This window comes from Pseudopipra pipra, chromosome 18, assembly GCF_036250125.1.
Source record: "Pseudopipra pipra isolate bDixPip1 chromosome 18, bDixPip1.hap1, whole genome shotgun sequence".
In the NCBI taxonomy this organism is placed as follows: domain Eukaryota; kingdom Metazoa; phylum Chordata; class Aves; order Passeriformes; family Pipridae; genus Pseudopipra; species Pseudopipra pipra.
In genome coordinates, this window is record NC_087566.1 from 314,687 (window position 1) to 333,532 (window position 18,846).

The 18,846-nt window shown below is 51.1% G+C and overlaps 1 protein-coding gene across 4 annotated transcripts in view; it reads left to right on the forward strand.

Moving 5' to 3' along the window:
• AIFM3 (apoptosis inducing factor mitochondria associated 3) overlaps positions 1-18,846 on the forward strand; it is a 50,361-nt gene that overhangs the window by 21,023 nt on the left and 10,492 nt on the right. For all 4 annotated transcript variants that reach the window (XM_064674525.1, XM_064674526.1, XM_064674528.1 and 1 more), the window contains exons 4-14: positions 4,462-4,571; positions 5,985-6,094; positions 7,121-7,165; positions 8,140-8,236; positions 10,266-10,378; positions 12,949-13,035; positions 13,639-13,730; positions 15,480-15,610; positions 17,818-17,933; positions 18,275-18,346; positions 18,677-18,740. In XM_064674525.1, coding sequence (XP_064530595.1) covers positions 4,462-4,571; positions 5,985-6,094; positions 7,121-7,165; positions 8,140-8,236; positions 10,266-10,378; positions 12,949-13,035; positions 13,639-13,730; positions 15,480-15,610; positions 17,818-17,933; positions 18,275-18,346; positions 18,677-18,740 — 1,037 coding nt within the window. The remainder of the gene's footprint in view (positions 1-4,461; positions 4,572-5,984; positions 6,095-7,120; positions 7,166-8,139; positions 8,237-10,265; positions 10,379-12,948; positions 13,036-13,638; positions 13,731-15,479; positions 15,611-17,817; positions 17,934-18,274; positions 18,347-18,676; positions 18,741-18,846) is intronic.

Genomic DNA, 18,846 nt, shown 5'->3' on the forward strand with positions numbered 1-18,846 from the left:
GCACTAAATTGGGGAATACCATTCCTAAACCATGACAGATTTTTCAGTCTGTAGAAGGAGACTGAGGGGAGACCTCATCACAGTCTGCAGCTTCCTCGTAAGGGCCAGCAGAGAGGCAGCACTCCTCTCTTCTCTGTGTGACCAGTGACAGGACCCGAGGGAATGGCTGGAGCTGTATCAGGAGAGGGTTAGGCTGGATATTAGGAAAAGGTTCTTCCCCCAGGGGGTGGTTGGGCACTGACCAGGCTCCCCAGGGCATTGGTCACATCCCCAAGGCTGTCAGAGCTCAAGGAGTGTTTGGACAATGCTCTCAGGCACAGGGTGGGATTGTTGGGGTGTCCTGCTGCAGGGCCAGGAGTAGGACTTGATGATGATCCTTGTGGGTCCCTTTCAACTCAGGATTCTATGGCTCTTCAAGCTCTGCTGAGCCCAGAGAAGTGCTGGAGGGCCATTGGGACCTGGAGGCAAATGTCCTCCTCCAGTGAGAGGTGGGGATGAGGAGTCAGTGGAGATGCTCTGGAATGGAGGGCAAGCAAAGTGGCTGCAGTTTCTCCTGGGAGACGATGGGTAACCTGCTACCTCCTGTGCAGGTGGGTAGTGACAGCAAGAGGACCCCGGGCAGAGCACAGGCAGCAACTGGAATTGCCTCGAAGATGGAGTGAAGCAAAAAGGGGAGACTACCCCGGGAAATACTGGTTGCACAGGGACGGTACTGTTCCAGGGTCAAGATGTAGGCTAATGCCTGAACATCCGAGTGTCATGGAGGCTTCTGTGTCTGCTGACTTTGTGTTGGGGTGTTACTAGAAGAGTGTGCTCTGCTTTAGTATCCCAGAGCAAGAAGGATGTAGGAAAATTAGGTTGGTCTGCCCTTGTGAGACCCCACCTGCAGTACTACCTCCAGCTCTGGAGTACTCAGCATAAGAAAGACATGGAGCTGCTAGAGAGGAGGCCACAGAGGTGCTCCAAGGGCTGGAGCCCCTCTGTTCTGGAGACAGGCTGGGAGAGCTGGGGGTGTTCAGCCAAGAAAAGAGAAGGCTCCAGGGAGACCTTAGAGCCCCTTCCAGTGCCTAAAGGAGCTACAAGAGAGCTGGAGAGGGACTTGGGACAAGAGATGGAGGGACAGGACAAGGGGGAATGGCTTTACAGAGAAAGAGGGCAGGAATATTGGGAAGAAATTCTTCCCTCTGAGTGTGATGAGGCCCTGGCACAGGTTGCCCAGAGAAGCTGTGGCTGCCCCATCCCTGAAAGTGTTCAAGGCCAGGTTGGACGGGGCTTGGAGCAACCTGGTCTAGTGGAAGGTGTCTCTGCCCATGGCAGGGGATGGAACAAGATGGTCTTTAAGGTCCCTTCCAACCCAAACCATCCTGTGATTTTGCGATTCTATGAATAGATTGACTGGGAAGCAGGCTGTATGGTAGATGAAAAGATTTGGAGAGCTCTGCTGGCTGCAGGGAAGGTGAGGAGGAGCTGGTTGCAGCCTGTGAGAACACACATGGCTGCAGGTGGCCATAGCAGGGAACTCCTCAGTTAAAGCCTGGGCTAGGAACTGGCATCGGTCTGGGAACCGGGCCCACACTTCAGTCTTGTGTGCATCAGCTGCTGAAACATGCTACTGACTGCGGCAGTAGATGTGCCACCACTAGACATTTTAGATTGAGAATAGCTGTCTTCTAGCAGGCTGAGTCCATATTAAGAGAGAGGTGCTGTGAGAGGGTCCCAAAGCTCATGTAAAGCAATGGGCCAGGCCGAAGGAGTCCTCTTGCTTTGGTACCCAGAGGGATTTTCCAGGATGCTTCTCCCAGGTAGTGTGCTGGGCAGGGGTGTGCGAGGGCACGGCCGCAGCACTGGCAGTAGGGTTCAGGCACCACTGCATTGTGTTAGTGGAGTCTGCAAGCGCAGGGTATGCTTTCTGCCCATCCTTTCTGTCTTTCTGGTACCATCATGACCTCAGCAGAACCAGTAAAAGGTACTGATGGATAAACTGGTGCTGCTGCAGCCAGCCAGCCTCCCAGCAGGCTAAGTGGGGGGACAGAAAACAGCCCCCAGTGCTCCCACAGCTCTTGAGCAAAGGTCCTTTGCTGGCCAGAGCTGAGTTTTAGCTGATGCTTCCCAAGTGGGGAGTGGATTGGGGCAACAGGACAAATTCCCAACTGAGTAAACAGTTTAGCAGGCTGCAGGACAGTGTAAATAATTCTCTGGATTTCTCTGGAGTGAGTGCAGGATTGGAGCCTTGCAGGTGGCTGTGTGCTGCTTTGAAGACACCAGGTCTTGGTTTTGACTCTCTCAGCTCACACAGCTCCTTGGGTAAGCTGTAAACTCTTTCACTTATCTTATCTTCCCAGGGAGTTATGGTTGCCATTGAACAGGTTTAATCAGCTGAGGAATGCAGCAGGACTTGTACTGCTTGTGCTGAGGGAAGAGCTCCAAGTGCCAAGTGTCCTGCATGGAGAGCGGGCAGAGCTGCATCACTAGGGAGCAGGGCAGCCAAGTTACTGGAACAAAATTGCTTCTGAGGGCAGGTGTGATGAACTCTGATGGTTTTCGCCCATGATGGCAAGGAAATCAGGAAATTGACAAGATAATTGGGAAATTGAGCATTTGTCATTAGACAGTTGATGCTGTGGAGCAGGCACCTGCCCAAAGTCTTGTCCAAGGTGGGTTTGAAGGTGTGACAGGAGTGCTGATGGGCTGAGCCCCATTTTCATCTCCATGGAAACAGAGAGTGGGACAAGCGTCTCTGTAGCCTGGGTTTAAGTGGTGGGATAGAGTTGGGATGTTACCTAAAGAGGAATGAGCATGCAAAGTCAGTCCCATTCTTCCAAGACCCTGGAACTTGGCATGCACGAACAGCATTCCGGGATCACACTTGGCCAGTGGCCACCTTGAGCAGGTGGGGTTTACTGTGGGCACAGTGGTATGTTTGGTAGCCCAGAGGTAACGTCAGGGCTGGCTGTAGATGAGATGATCCACTCCGTGCAACGGGAGCAACCAGGATTTCCAGATAAACATCAAACTGTTCGAGAATTGGCTTTCTGGCTGGAAGAGGGGAAGTTTCCAAGGGACAGCAGCTCTGTGCTCCATGTCCAGCTCCCTGCAAAATAAGGGCTCTCTCCTAGACCAGGTTGCTCAGAGCCCTGTCTGTAAAATCTTAGAATATCCTAAGTTGGAAGGGACCCACAAGGATCATCATCAAGTCCTACTCCTGGCCCTGCAGCAGGACACCCCAACAATCCCACCCTGTGCCTGAGAGCTTTGTCCAAACACTCCTTGAGCTCTGACAGCCTTGGGGATGTGACCAATGCCCTGGGGAGCCTGGTCAGTGCCCAACCACCCTCTGGGGGAAGAACCTTTTCCTAATATCCAGCCTAACCCTCTCCTGATACAGCTCCAGCCATTCCCTCGGGTCCTGTCACTGGTCACACAGAGAAGAGAGGAGTGCTGCCTCTCTGCTGGCCCTTACGAGGAAGCTGCAGACTGTGATGAGGTCTCCCCTCAGTCTCCTCCAGGCTGGAAAAAACAAATGAAGATCCAAGGTCTAACCTGAAATCAATGTCCAACCTGACCTTGAATGTTTCCAGGGATGAGGCATCCACCACTGCTCTGGGCAACCTGTGACAGTGCCTCACCACTCATTGTAAAAACTTCTTTCCTATATGTAAACTAAACTGATCCTCTTTTAGTTTAAGACTGTTCCCTCTGGTTCTATCAAAAACTGGGAGATGTCAAAGAGAACCTTCCATGAGAATGGCTCAAGGTTTGTTTGCTCCTGTGCAGAGCAGGGCTGAACCCAGCAGCACTGAGGAGGTGAAGCCCCTTGGTGACTTACAGCTGAGGCCCGGAGCCTGGTGCTAGGAGAAGGTTGCTGTGTGAGCTTCACTCTGCAAAAACAGCTAAGGGAAACATCAAGGAGGTCACACACGGGTGTCTACTGTCGTGAGGGATTTATCAGCAAAAGGTGACCCATGTTGTTGACCCTGTGACATGGCCAGGACCAGAGCACAAACCCCTGAGGTGTGGGAGGCAGACTCCAAGGGGCAGAGTCGCCCCTCCTGGTTTTCAACTCCGAGACATGTTGTGTTTGCTTTCAAAGACTGAATACAAGCCTGGCAGGGACCTGCTTATCCACTGGGGCCAGGAGGGGAGGGGAGGTTGCAGTAAAACCAGTTTGGGTTCTTGCTCCTACTACCAGCTTCCCCAGCAGCTGGGGAGGTGCTTTGGGCTTCCTCTTGACACAGTGATGGATTAAGATGCTGCCGCTCAGCTTGGATGTGCCCCACACTGGGGACAACAGATCCACCTCCAAAACTGGCCTGGTGACAAGGACTGACCCACACCTGTGGTCACCTGGAGCAAGCTGAAGGAGGCAGGGAGCTGGCAGGACCAGGTCTGGGTTGTAGGGTGAGAGGATGGCATCTGCTGTGAGGTGGATGCTCTGTCATCTTTTTCCATACTCCTCCCCAGGATGAGGGAAGTGGACCTGGGCTGTGGGAAGGCTCTGCTCATCAAGGAGAGTGGTGAGTTCCACGCCGTGGGACACAAGTGTCCCCACTATGGGGCTCCACTGGTCAAAGGTTAGTCTGCATCCTGTCCTGGGAGAGCAACTGAGGGCATCACAGGGTGGGCAAAGAACAGCCCAGTGTTCACCTAGCTGTGCTGCCGGGCACAGGGCAGTTCCATGCCACACACTTAGCATCACCTGGGCATCTTCTGGCTGGGGAAGGCACGGGCAGCAGGCTGGGGTTGCACAAACCTCCCCAGAGCACTTTGCCACAGCTCTGGTTGCAGTTGACACCAGCTGCCACTGTTGGTCACAGGGCTGGGGCTTCTGCTAGTGACTGTAAATCAAAAGGAGAAATCTGTTTGGGCTGATGAGATCCTTTCAGTTGCAAGAAGAATGTTGCTCATGTTATTGACTGAAGTGGGATGAGGTGTGGGGGTTTCCCATCTTGGCATTAAAAATATGCGTCCTGGCACTTTCTCAGCATCGGCTTCAGGCAGCTCCCTGCCCAGAACCTAAGCAGCAGCATCAGGCAGTGCTAGTCTGACTGTGTGTGGAAGTGCATCACCCAAACTGAGGTTAGGAGGACTCTTTACTGGAAGTGGGATGCTGGGGAAGACAGCCAGAGCATTGCGCTGTGTGTCCTCTGGGCATCATTGGCCCAGCAGCAGTGCTGGCTGTAGCAGCCATGCTCTCAGCCCCTCACCTGGGGTGAGAGCCAGTTGAGCAGGGCAGAAGAGCCCCATGCTGCCCTGGAGGTGAGAGTTCACCTGCCCTTTCAGAGACCTGTGGGTACATTCCTCAGACTGGCTGTCACACAGGGATCTCACTGGAGAATTTGCTGCAGCAGTAAGTGCAGGGGCTGCCCTTCCATCCCCACATGTGGTGATGATGACACTGCTGTGCCTCAGGCACAAGCTCAATACTGGTCTATGGCCACATGGTAGCCAATGCTCTGCCCCAGCACTGTAGCAGGGAAAGGAAAGTCCAAGGTAGCAGCCTCTGAGCAAACACCTGGAGAAATGAACGCATGGCTTTGGGCATGCTTGTGCCTTCCAGGTGTGTGCAGGCACCTTGCTGTGTCAGAGTCTGCTCTGGAACACACGTGCTCTAAATCAGTGATGCTCTGAGGCACTGCCTCCTCTGGGTGCTACTGGGGCTTAAAAGGATGATGAGACTGTGGAGATGACAGCCTCATCCTGGTTGGAGATGGAGGCTATATCCCAGGCAGAGCAGACAGCTTTGGAGCTGTGCCCAGAGACGTGGGGGATGTTGCCATCCAGGGCATTTTAGAAGGGATTGCCCATATAGGATCCCAGTTGGTCCCAAACAGATGAACCTGTCCAATGTGCATGTTGAGAGAAGTCCAGTGTTGCCCATCCAGGTCCACATCAGCTGACATGTGTCCTGGAGGAGAGGTGCCATCCCAGAGAATGGCAGGCATCTGCAGGGCAGCATCAACCCTGCTCTGCTGTGTTCCCTGCAGGGGTTTTGTCCAAAGGAAGAGTCCGCTGTCCCTGGCATGGAGCTTGCTTCAACATCGGCACAGGTGACATTGAGGACTTTCCCGGCTTGGATAGTTTACCCAGGTTCCAGGTGAGACCCTTGTCCTTGCAGCAGCAGAGGAAACACAGAATCACAGGATGGTTTGAGTTGGAAGGGACATTGAAGACCATCTTGTTCCACCCCCTGCCATGGGCAGAGACACCTTCCACTAGACCAGGTTGTTCCAAGCCCCATCCAACCTGGCCTTGGACACTTTCAGGGATGGGGAGCCACAGCTTCTCTGGGCAACCTGTGCCAGGACCTCATCACCCTCAGAGGGAAGAATTTCTTCCCAATATTCCTGCTCTCTCTCAGTCAGAAGCCATTCCCCCTTGTCCTGTCATTCCAGGCCCTTGTCTCAAGTCCCTCTCCAGCTCTCTTGTAGCTCCTTTAAGCACTGGAAGGGGCTCCTTAGAGCTGAACAATTCCAGGCTGAACAATCCCAGCCCTCCTCAGGGCTACTCTCGATCCCTTTATCCCCCAGCCTGGGTTGATGTTGTAGATTGCTCCAACCCACGTGCAGCAAGTATTTGGCCTTGTTGAACCTCATGAGGTTCCCATGGGGTCACTTCTCCAGCCTGCCCAGGTCCCACTGGATGGATCCCTTCCCTCTAGAGCATCAACCACACCACTCAGATTAGTGTCACCCACAAAATGTCTCTTTGTTTTGGGATAAGCAATGTTCTTTATGGCATGGAGCGAATGTTTTCCGAGGATGTGCTGGTGTGGGTAGTGGAGAGCAGCACCTTCACCTAGCTTCTTCCTCCCTTGCACCCACCCATGGGCATCAGACACCTCCTGCGACCCTGGGGGAGTAGGTGCCCAGTCTCGAGTAGGAGTGGGCTGGGAATGAGAAACCATAAGTAAACCTGGGATAGAAATTAAGTTGTACACTGAGCATCAGTGCATGGTTGGTACGAGACAGGAGGCATCCCACAGCCTTGAGCTGGGATGAGCCCTGCTATGGCCTGAGCTGCTCTTGCAGGCAACCTGCTGCCATTGCTGCTCCATTTGTTAGCTGTTGCCCAGAGGGAGCCCTCACTGTCCTGCAAACTGCTGCTGTTCTGTCACCCTCAGGTGAAGATTGAGAAGGAGAAGGTGTACATCCGAGCAAGCAAGCAGGTAATGGGCCACTGACATCCCAAAACCAAGGCTGATGCTTTTGGGTTTTGCTCTATGTGCATGGGGGTGGGGGAAATGCTTTTCCTTTGGTCCTGTGGCAGGAAAGCCATGCCTGGGCAGAGGGATGTGTGAGTATCTAGCATGGGTGAACCAAAGGTTTCAGATCTTTCGGGTGTTTGTCCTGAGCTTGTCCTATGTTTCCTTAAGCTCAGAGCAACTTTTAATTTAATTTGCCCATGGAAACAGGCCTCTTCCACCAGCCTTTGGGCCTTGTCTGAATGTGGCATAGTGATGCCAAAGGCCACCCGTGCTCCCTCTTGAGCCCAGACATCAGCTCCTGCTAGGGAGGAATCTGGTGTGTGGGCAGAGAGGGCTCTCATCCCCTGACAGGATGCAGAATGAAGCCCATTCAGGCCACTGCAATCTTTCTTTCCATGAAAAGCCTTCTTTTGGTGCTCATTTGCATGTGTATATGTGCAGATCCAGTGGCTCAGAGCCTGATGGACCCTTACAGGGTCCAATCTGGGGGATTGGACAAGTCCATCAGCTTTGGATATCAGGTATACAAGCTCTGCTCAGGTGCAGGATAAAATTCCTGATAGAACTTCTTCATTCTCACTTCATCTGTTGGTGCAGAATTGCACAAGAACACACCTGGACTGCTTTTTCTATTCGCCCTCTCCTCCCAGCTCTGTGGGGTAAGAGTTCACCTGCCCTTTCAGAGACGGATTGGATGGATTTGCAGAAGATGGTGGATTTATTTTAATTTAGTAACTTGTAAAGGGTAGTACACCGGACATTGGAATGGTATTTGGATGAGCAGGGGTTTGAGTCCTTGTTCAGTACAAGGACCCAGTTGTTCCCTTCCTATCCAAGCTGGTTTATGACACTACTGCAGTTGTCCCCATCCCTGCCTGCCTGCCCAGGTTAATGTTGAGTAAAGATAATGGCTTTCCTTTTTGGTGGTGGCACAGGCTCTTCAGACACAGAAGAGGACAAAGATGATGGCAAAGTGCATCTCCTTGAGCAACTACAACCTGAGCAGTACCAACGTGCTGATCATTGGTGCAGGTAAGGATGGCATGTGCTGGGACCACCATGTGTGTCTCCTTCCCAGCAGGGGTGCAGGGAGCAGAGTGTCTGTGTGCTGTGTCACCCCCTCCTGCGTCCCTCCTGTGCAAAGGGTCAGACTAGAGGGTCTTCCTGAGCCTTTTTGTCCTACATGCTACTGATCCAAAGGTGCCCTGTGCTCCCGTCTGTGGAGCTTTGTTGCTGTCCTTTGGAGTGGGTACCCTGAACCCTCTTCCTGCTACACCCTTCCCAAGTACATCAGCAACCCCAGATTTCCACAGCTAATGAGTGTAAAGTCCTCTCAGGTGTCCCTGTAATATGGATACACTTTTTTCTCTTGGACCTTGTACATCACTGTCTCATCCGATTACAGCTCCAAAGTTCTCACCTCAAGGTGCTTCTCTGAAGATAAATTCTTCCACTTTCTCAACAAATATCAAATCCCTGCCAAAATAGCAAAGCTGCCAATCTGTTTTTTATTTTCTCTTGTCCCATCTTCATTTGTGTATTGCCATTTTTTTAGAAAGCCTGATGGGGTGAAGCCCATCTACTGAATTTCTGGATTGAATTAGATGCCAAGGCTTGACCACGTTGTGGTGAAATGGAGGGTGCTGGACCTGGGACTGCGAGGGAATGGCTGCTCCTGGCACATGGGTGTTGTTCTTAATGGATTATAGCCCCCAGGTCACCAGATCCAAGCTGTAGAAATTAGGATCATCTAAGTTGCATCTCACAGCCTAAGCAAAGGGGAAAACCAGCCTAACTGGCTTTTCCGTTGCTGCTGGGTGACATTTTTCCCTTCCTTGTGCCCTTGTTGCCTGAAAGCTGGGGTGTAAAGTATATGCTGCTCCCTGAGGTCAGCTGGAATGTCCTGGCGTGTGGCAGGACTGGACAGTCATCACAATCTCAGTGAAGTCACTCCACAGGCAACATTAGCCACTGCTGAAGGAACTTTCTCAGGCTTTACCAGCTATATTTACAGGTCTGTTAAAGACCAAAGTCTGTTTTGGTGGACGGGAAAGGTGATTTCAAATCTGGGGTTGTGGGGAGTGTTGGTAAGAGAATGCCATCCAGCCCTGCAGCAAGGGCCAAGATCCAGCCATGCCCAGCAGAGCTGAGGGCAATCGACTGCGGCCCCTTGCTCATGTGAGGGTCATCCTGGCATCAGTGCAGCATCAGCTCTGGCTCAGCTTGCTCCTGGCTTCATGCACAGGATGTCCACCCACCTGTCTCTTCTTCTACTGTCCCCTGCCTCCATCAATGGGAGCATCTTGTTGAGGGACCAAACCATGATACTGTCCAGGTCCATCTCTTTGGCGTTACAGAAATCATGTCCCTAGAAACACTTATTATCAAGCAAGGCTTCCTTGGCTGAGAAGAGACTCAAGACTTCTCACCTGAGCTCTCCAGTCTCACAATTAGGCCAAGGAAGAAGGGATGTTCCCATCAGGCTGCCTGGATGCAGAGGAACAGCATGCCCCTAGGAAGCTTTTTGTTTGATTTAGCCCTTTTTTTCTGTGATTGAAACAAGCAAACAAAAAACCCTTAAAGAAATAGCATGGGAAATGCTCTACAGTGAGTCACACAACCAACAGTTTGGCTGTGGAGAAGGGAGGGCTCTCTGCCCTCCATGCTTGGCCATAAATTTACCAGGAGCTGGGTGTGCAGACCCTTCTCCGACTTAAGAAGTCCAAGGGTCTGAGCAGCTGCTTCTGCCCTGGAGCTTGTGAGAGGTGTGTAGGCATTAGCAGCACTCCTCAGGTGTGGTCTTTGTGGTTTTGTGACACTTTAGGGACAGACAAGAGGATTAATGGCACACTTCTTAGACAGAGGGTCCCTTCTCTTGCCTGCTGCATCCGCCCTGACCAGCTTTCTGTGTGAGCTGTTCAACTTAGGAAGGGCAGTGAAATGAGGCCAGGGCTGGTGGAGATGGTGATTTTGGACTCAGCCCTGGCAGGTTTAGCAGTAAAGGGCTCAGATCTGCCAATGCCCCATACACATGGCTGTCATTGGTCTCCTTCTCCCTTAGGGGCAGCTGGGCTGGTCTGTGCAGAGACTTTGCGCCAGGAAGGTTTCTCTGACCGGATTGTCATGTGCACAATGGACAGACACTTGCCCTACGACAGACCAAAGCTCAGTAAGGTTTGTATCACTCTGGGTATGCCATATTCCTCCCCAGTTTTAAGGTTTGCTCTAGGACCTTTCCCCACTGTTATTCACTGCAGCAGCATGGTTCTCTCTCATTCATAATTTCTCTGTTTTCCTTAAATTTTCTTTCCTGTTTGTGACTGAAATATGAAACACAAAAAAGGAGTTGTTCAAACTCTGAACTACGAGCACTCCAGCACAGAAACTAGGGCGTTCTTCCCTGTGAGGGTGGTGAGGCCCTGGCACAGGCTGCCCAGAGAAGCTGTGGCTGCTTCATCCCTGGAAGTGTCCAAGGCCAGGTTGGATGGGGATTGGAGCAACCTGGTCTGGTGGAAGGTGTCCCTGCAGATTGGAACGAGGTGAGCTTTAATGTCCCTTCCAAGCCAAGCCACTCAAGGATTTATATGATTCTTCACAGGTCCAGCGGTAGCTGTCTTAGCCAGCTTCTACCTGGGTAGATCTTAATGTGTGTCTGGATCAAAATCTTAAAGGCAATGAAATGAGGCATGTGGGAAAATGGTGTTGTTTACCATGGTTTTTTATGAGTGCATGGTTCTTGCTGCCCAGGGATGCTCCATGCCATAATTATGATGATTCTCAATCATCCATGGGGGATGGTACTCTACGATCACAGCATCTAACTCTGCTTCCAGAAGCAAAAAAAAGGGATTTTTAAAGAAAGGCGAACATGTGCATGGCTTTTTTGAGATCATTCAGGCTATTTCTGTGCTTGGGCAATTCCCACCTGCGGTGAGGAGCAGCTGGCTGAAACCTGCATCTAAGAGTCACAGAGGTTGTGCTGGGGAGCTCAGAGAATCTTGGAGTCCCTGTCCCAGCCAGGCAGCTCTCCCAAACACTTATCCCCACATGTGAGTCTTAGACTGGCTTTTCTTCTCTCTCTTAAATAGTAAGAACATTTCACATGCCAAAGGTGTTGTACATGATCTGTTAAACTCTCCACTAAACACCTCTGGCTGTAGTTGCTTTTAGAAGGTGCACAAAACCCATGGAAGAGAAAGCTGAATTTTTGGGAACAGACTAGGAGAAAAATGGGATTTTTCTTAATCCTTTTGCGAGTGGGACTAATCACGTACAGAGTTACTGCAGGAGGAGCGCACAATGCTATAAGCAGCAGACTTCTTACTCCCCGAAACTGCAGCACTGCCCTTCCTCTGCCCTGCCGAAAGCTTGTTATCAGTCTGTCCCCAGGTCCTGCCGAACTGTTCCTCTTTGTCCCTTTGGACCGTGACCACCTCCCTGGTGTGTTGCCATGTCTCTGTTGCCATCTCCAGAGCACCAGGCAGCAGCAAAACCTATGGTGGTAGTGCACTGCTCTATGTTGCCCTTCCTGGCACAATGGGGTTGGGTATTCCTCTCTGTAAACATGGAGTATTTAAAGAATTTGCAGTAAAACGTGTATGACCCTGCTCCTGCCTCGAGTTCTTCAATGCAGGTCTCTCCTCAGCAGAGCATTGACTGAAGTCAGAGGCTCATCCCAGCCCCTGACCAAGCCACCTCTGGGGATAAGGATCTTGCACATCCATCCCCATGGACAGATGGGAAAGCCCTTGATTCCTGCATCCCTTATCCCTCCTAGGTCAAGGCCAAATGTCATGCCTGTTTGGCACAGGTAGATGCTGCAGCTCAGTGCTGTGTGATAAATTGCAGGGCTTGACTGTTCCTGGTACGCTGCAGGCAAGGAGGGGTACACTGGAGCAGGGAGCAGCCTGCACAGCCAGCAGGTCACTTGATGCTCAGCTTGTCCTCAGCCTGAGCTTGTCTCCACAGAGTCAGCAGGGCAGATGAACTTGGGCTCAACCCTGCATGTAAAGATAATGTACATCTCAACCCAGTGATCAGGGAAGGCTGGGAAGAGCAAGAAGCTCTTACAGCTGAAGATGAGCAGATACAGGCTCGTGCCCTGCTTCAGCTTTTGAGGGAACTTGTGCAGCGTTACTTGGGTGCTTTTGAAAGTGTGTCCTTGTATGTTAATGTTGCATGTTCTTATTGCTCTTCTACCTTCCCTTTCCCCTGGTAACTGATTGTTTTCCAAGTAATTATAGAGTGGTTTGGGTTGAAAGGGACTTTTGAAGGTCATCTGGTCCATCCCCCTGCCATGGGCAGGGACACCTTGTACTAGACCAGGTTGCTCCAAGTCCCATCAGCCTGGCCTTGGACACTTCCAGGGATGGGGCAGCCACAGCTTCTCTGGACAACCTATGCCAGTGTTTTACCACCCTTATAAAATGAGGCTCCTGTGAACCTGTTTGTGCTGTGAGGAGCTGCAGTTACGGCTGCTTTGCCAACTCTCAAAAGCACTTACTGCCTCAACTGGTCAGTAGCAGCCCCACACCGAGGCAGCAGAGAAGGAACCAGAGCCCAGATCGGCCTCTTGTAACAACTTTTACTTGAAGAGACTAATTCCAGCCTGTAGAACTGCTCCCTTAACCTGTGCCATAAGTGCTGACTTCAGGCTAGTACTGACTTCTGTTGGTAACAGCGGCTTCTTCACTCAGTTGTTCAACGCCCAGCAGTTGATAGAAAAATGCCTTTTTTTTTTGCAGTCAATGGATTCCCACCCTGAGCAGATTGCCCTGCGCCCCAAGGAGTTCTTCTGCACCTATGACATCGAAGTCCTGACTGAAATGCAGGTAAGGAGAGTCCTGTGTGTTCCTGTAGGCTGTCGCCAGCAAGCACTGGTACGCAAAGGTCGTATTTAGGGAATGTGTCTCTGTTCTTGGCTCACTGGATGCCATTGCATAAATGTTGGGTCTACCCCAGCCCCCTGTTCTGTGCCCCAGAGCACAGGTTGCCTGTGGTTATTCAAAACACAGTTAATGCAATGCTCCTGTGGTGGGAAGGACACCCTGGGTGTGACTATGGTGTGGCCATAATTTCTTACCTGCCATTTGCCAGCACCCTCACATGGATCTGGGGTGGCCAATTGCCCTCTGATTAGGATAATCAGCCTTCAAGCAGCAGAGACAGTGGCTTAAACATTTCTCTCCATTATCTTATTTATATTGGGAGATCATCAAGGATCTGTGAAAAGGTAATGAGGAATATTTAAGGTCTGGATTGGCCAAGCTGTGGCCTGGGGGGACTAAAACAAACAGACTAAAACCAACCAACTATTCGACTAAAACTAATAAACTAACATGGAAGACTAAAACCTGACAGATGAATTGATTGGGCTGGGAGCTCGGTTAACATCTGGGATTTCATCCCTTAACATTATTTAAGAATGATTTCAGGTTGCAGCTGTGGATATCAAGAGCAAGATAGCCGTGTTCAAAGATGGGTTTAAGATGGAATACAACAAGCTGCTGATAGCGACTGGAAACATGTAAGCTACAGACAAAAATCTTAAAGATCAAGAGAAACTGTTTTATCTGAGAATATGAAGAGATTGTGCCTGGGGATAAGGAGTGTAATATGGCAGATGAATTCAGACACTGAATTTGTTTACAAGAGTGTTTGTGGAAAAGTCAAGGAACACCAAAGATATTGGATATATCTGTATGTATCTGCATCTACATCTATATCCATATCTCTATATCTATATATCATCATCTATTTCATATATATATATCTACATCATATTTTATAAAATTATAGAATCAGAGAATGGTTTGGCTTGGAAGGCAACTTGAAGCTCATCTGATAGCAACCCCCTGCCATGGGCAAGGACACCTTCCACTAGACCAGGTTGCTCCAAGCCCCATCCAGCCGGTCCTTGAACACTTCCAGGGATGGTGGCCCTAGGACCTTGAACATATTTTCTTTAACAGAAAACCCTCCAAAGTGGAAGTATTCTATTTTTTTTTTAGAGGTAATTTTTGCCATGTTACTCTTTTTACTCTTCAGTAACATTCAACCCTAACATCCCTCTGAATTTCATCTTTCATTTCCTGCCAACCTTTAAGATCTTTCTCAGCAATTAAAGCTTAACACTTCACTGTTGCAGCCCTAATAAGGTGTTGCTGCCGCCCAAGCCTAACAGCTTTGGGAGCCTTGCCCCCAGCATGGGAGTTTTCAGGACTGAACCTTGTCCAGCCATAGGAAAGGTGGTATTGATGTGCTGGGATGCCAGGCATCGCCCCAGACTGGCATTGTCCCTTGCACCCTGAAAGTAGCAGGTCAGTTTGTTTTCAGTAGGAGGTTTGTCAAAATTGGCAATTCAAGGTGAAAATAAGGCATCCTGGCTGTCCTTCCTTGTGCTCCTTATACCAAGCCGTAAAACAAAGAATGAGAAATGCAGTCCCTGCATAATTTATCATCTGAGGAAGGGATGCTGCGGAACAGCCAGAGCAGCGACTCACATTGAAAACCAGTGTGCTGCCAGTCACAGCAACAGCCCCACTAGGTGTGAATGGGTGGCATTGGGGTGTACAGTGCTGCAGCCAAAATGCCATGTACACCAGAAAGTGAATAAGGTTCAAAAGATGTTAAGCCTTTGGCAATAATTTCAAAATCCTCATACACAAGCTGCAGGTACACTGGGTAAATGTTTTTTAAGGTACCTAAATTTTTTAGGATCATCTGTCCCATTTCCAGATGTGAGTCAGGCACGGGTCAGATATTTAAAAATAGATAGGTTCCAGTAAGTGCCTGGGGAGGGCATGATTAAGCTGATACAGCATCAGCAATGTGCCCACAGGAATGGAGAGTGGAGCCTGCATCTTCAGAGCCTTATCAAACTTTCAATATCTGGCTGCAAAGCACTGCTGGAGGACAGAGTGAGTTTTCTGTGTCCCATTAAGCTTCCCATTAAATGTTAGGACATACCAGTGGTTTAGCACAGGTTTGTAAAGCTGTGCCTGTCCTGTGCTGTGCTGCATTGCCCCAGGAAGGTGCTCCCCTGGCCCCGTGGGTACACATTGGGGTCTGGGGTGGCTGCCCAGCATCCCCTGCTCAACTGTTGTCCACCAACATTTGTGTTATTCCGTGTTATGTCTCCGACCCAGAGAAAGGTGAAAAAAGGAGAGTCTTGGATGCTGCTGGAGCCCCAGAAGGGGTGCCTGCTGTCCTGATTGGGCACTGCAGCCACCATGGGGTCGAGAAAAGCAGTTGTAGCACCCTCAGTGTTTTTCAGGCCCAAAGCTCTCAGCTGCAAAGGCAAGGAGATGGAAAATGTTTTCAACATCCGGACGCCCGAAGATGCCAACCGTGTGGTAAAGCTGGCCACGAGCAAGAACGTGGTTATCGTGGGAGCATCCTTCCTGGGTGAGTGCTCGCGCATCGGTGTCTGCTTCCCAGCTCTCCACCTTTTCCTGCAGATGATCCCAAACCCTTGCCCAGTTTGTTACTGCCCAGTTAGCGGTAACCCCCACTCCCAAACTGAACCTGGGGTAGTCCAACCTCCAGCCCTGGGTGCATGTGAGGACATCTCCTTGCTGAAGAAATTGATTTTCTGAAGAGGCTGGGTTTGCATAGGCACAGATATTGCTGTCCCAGACTGAAAAGCACATGGCAAGGCCAGTACTACTGCTCAGGTGGGTTCAAATCTGGTGTGTCTAGATTTGACTTCAGTCAGGAGAGTCTTGTTGGTGAGTGGGGGCCTGTGGGTTTATTTCTCTTTTACATTTTAGCAGAGCAGTGAATTTTTGAAATACGGTTTCTTTGATGGTTCTTCTTTATGGTTGACATGGTTCTAACAAAATAATAGTGGGCTCTGCAAGCCTTAAGCACAAATGTTTATTAGTGAGGGAATTTATTATTAAATTTTCATTATTTGTTTTTTTTTCTTTTATAAAAGATAAACCTGTTTTAATGCTTCGATCAATATGATCTACAGAAAAGCATGTGGTGTGGGGAGCCAGTTGCAAACTGCAGGTCATCAAAAAGATTAATTTCCATAAAAAAACCCCGTAGATAGAAAACGTCTTGGTGGAGGTTCCCATGCAATTCCTAGCAGTAAAATTCTCCCATTCTGATCAGAGAAAACAGTGACTCCCAAGAGCTTTTTTCAGACTGCAGCTGAGAGTCCCAGCTGCAGGAGGAAGGCCTCCATTGGTTGAGGTCCATTGTTGCATGTGCTATGGCTTCCCAGGTGTAGAGGGTTGACCCTGGCTGGGTGCCAGGTACAGCCACTCTTTCACTCCCTTCTGCAACCAGACAGAGGAGAGAAAAAAAACAGCAAAGGATTCATGAGTTAAGAGCTGGGAGATGTCACTCTGATCACCATCATGGGCAAAACAGACTCAAAGTGGGGATATTAATTGAATTTATTACTAACAGGGTCAGATCAAAAGAGTGAGAAGTAAAATAATCTTAAAAAACACCTTTCCCCCACCCCTTCTTCCTTCCATGTTCTCCCTCCTCCCCCACAACGGTGCAGGAAGATTGGAATGGGGATTATGGTCAGTTGTTGTTTCTGCTTCTGCTCAGGGAGAGGAGTTGTAGTCCTTTCCCTGCTTCCTGTGGGGTCCCTCCAACGGCAGACATTCCTTGATGGAATGTCTCCAGTGTGAGTCCATCCCTCAGGCAACAGTTCTTCTCAAACTGCTGTCCCATGGGTCACTTCTCCATGGGGTGCAGTCCTTCATGGATGAGCTGTACTGGCATGGGTCCCCCACAGGGGCCAGAAGTCCTACCCAGGAAAAGCTGCTCTGGTGTGGGCTTCCCTCTCCACAGGCTGCAGGTCCCTGCCAGGACCCTGCTCAGTCCTGGGCCTCCCATGGGGTCACAGCCTCCTTCCTGCATCCACCTGCTTCAGCGTGGGCTCCTCCAGGGGCTGCAGGGGTGTCTCTGCACCCCAATGGTCCCCCATGGGCTGCAGGGGGGTCTCTGCACCCCGATGCTCCCCCATGGCTGCAGGGGCACAGCTGCCCCACCCTGCTCTGCACCACGGGCTGCAGGGCCTCAGCTCCGGCACCTGGAGCACCTCCTGCCCCTCCTTCTGCACTGCCCTTGGGGTCTGCATTGCTGTTCCCATGTTCTCACTCCGCTCTTCCCTGGCTGGAATTCTTTCTGCGCAATAGCTTTCTGTTCTTAAATATGTTATCCCAGAGGCGTTACTATCACTCCTGATTGGCTTGGCCTTGGCCAGCGGCAGGAAGCCTGTCCTGGAGTTGGCTGGCATTGGCTTCACCATAGACAGGGGAAGCTTCTAGCAGCTTCTGACAGAAGCCACCCCTGTAGCCCCGCTGCTACCAAACCTAGCCATAGAAACCCACTACACCAGGGCACTTTGGGGCTTCATCATGACCAGTTCCTCCCTTTGATCTTCAAAATCTACATTGAAGAATACCCGAATTGGTGTGGCCCCTTGCGTGACCAGGTCTGGTGCCTCCCCAGCTCTCCCAGTAGCGCAGCTCCAACCTTCCCAGTCAGTGTGGGTGAGGTGGCTCCTCTGCTGCAGCGAGTTCTAGGGATGCAGGACAGTGCCGGGGTGGTTCCCACAGCCACTCAGACCTGCTTCCATTCCCCAGGGATGGAGGTGGCTGCCTACCTTGCGGAGAGGGCCCACTCGGTGTCCCTGGTGGAGCTGGAGGAAGTCCCCTTCAAGAAGTTCTTTGGGGAGAGGGTTGGCCGTGCTGTCATGAAGGTGACCTCTCTTTTCCATCTGGAGGGGAGGGTTGGTGACAGAGTGGGTTCTGCTTGTATCACTTATTGCACTAATTAATTTACTTAACATTTATTGACAAAGCTGTGATGGCAGCAGTCAGTAGACAGAGCAGGCTGTGTCTTCCCTCTCATGGTCCATGTGCTGTAGATCCCCTTCTTCTGGACTCGTGTTGGAGGGGCGGGGGTGCCAACTCCCTTTGCAGCGCGGGTCAAGGCGAGCGCAGGGGATGGACAGGGCAGTGCTGGGGGCACAGGGACACCAGGACTAGGGGTGGTTCAGGGTTCTGATATCCCCTGCTTTGTCCCTTGTCCCCCCTCCAGATGTTCGAGAGCAACAGGGTGAAGTTCTACATGCAGACAGAAGTGTCAGAGCTGCGGGAGCAGGAGGGGAAGGTAGGGTGTGGGCAGGGGCTCCCCGGCAGCACTGCTATGGCATCCCTCAGGGCTGCTGCTCTATTCCCTGCTGGGGCTTTGCTCTCCCCTCTTTCCTAGTCCCTGAAATTCATATTCCTGGGTTTAGTCGCCAGGAGCAAAAGTGCACCAGCGTGGTGTGTGAGGTGGCTTCATTGCTCCCACCCTCCTCCTGTTGCTTTTCTAACATTTATGGTCAGCTTGCATGTCACAAAGGAGGCGAGCTGCCAGCTTGGCTTCCTGCTGCTGCAGAGGGTGTTTTGTCCCTAAAATAACTGTGATGCTCCCCACCCCACCTCATGTCTCCTGCAGCTCAAGGAGGTTGTGCTGAAGAGTGGGAAGGTCCTGCGTGCCGACGTGTGTGTTGTTGGTGTTGGTAAGGGGTTGTGTGGTGCTCAGCTGGGGGCTCGGGGGCTCTCTTCGGTGCCGGAGAAGCTGGAGGGGATGTGGCAGCAAGGGCTCCTTGGGGCTGGGTAGCCAGG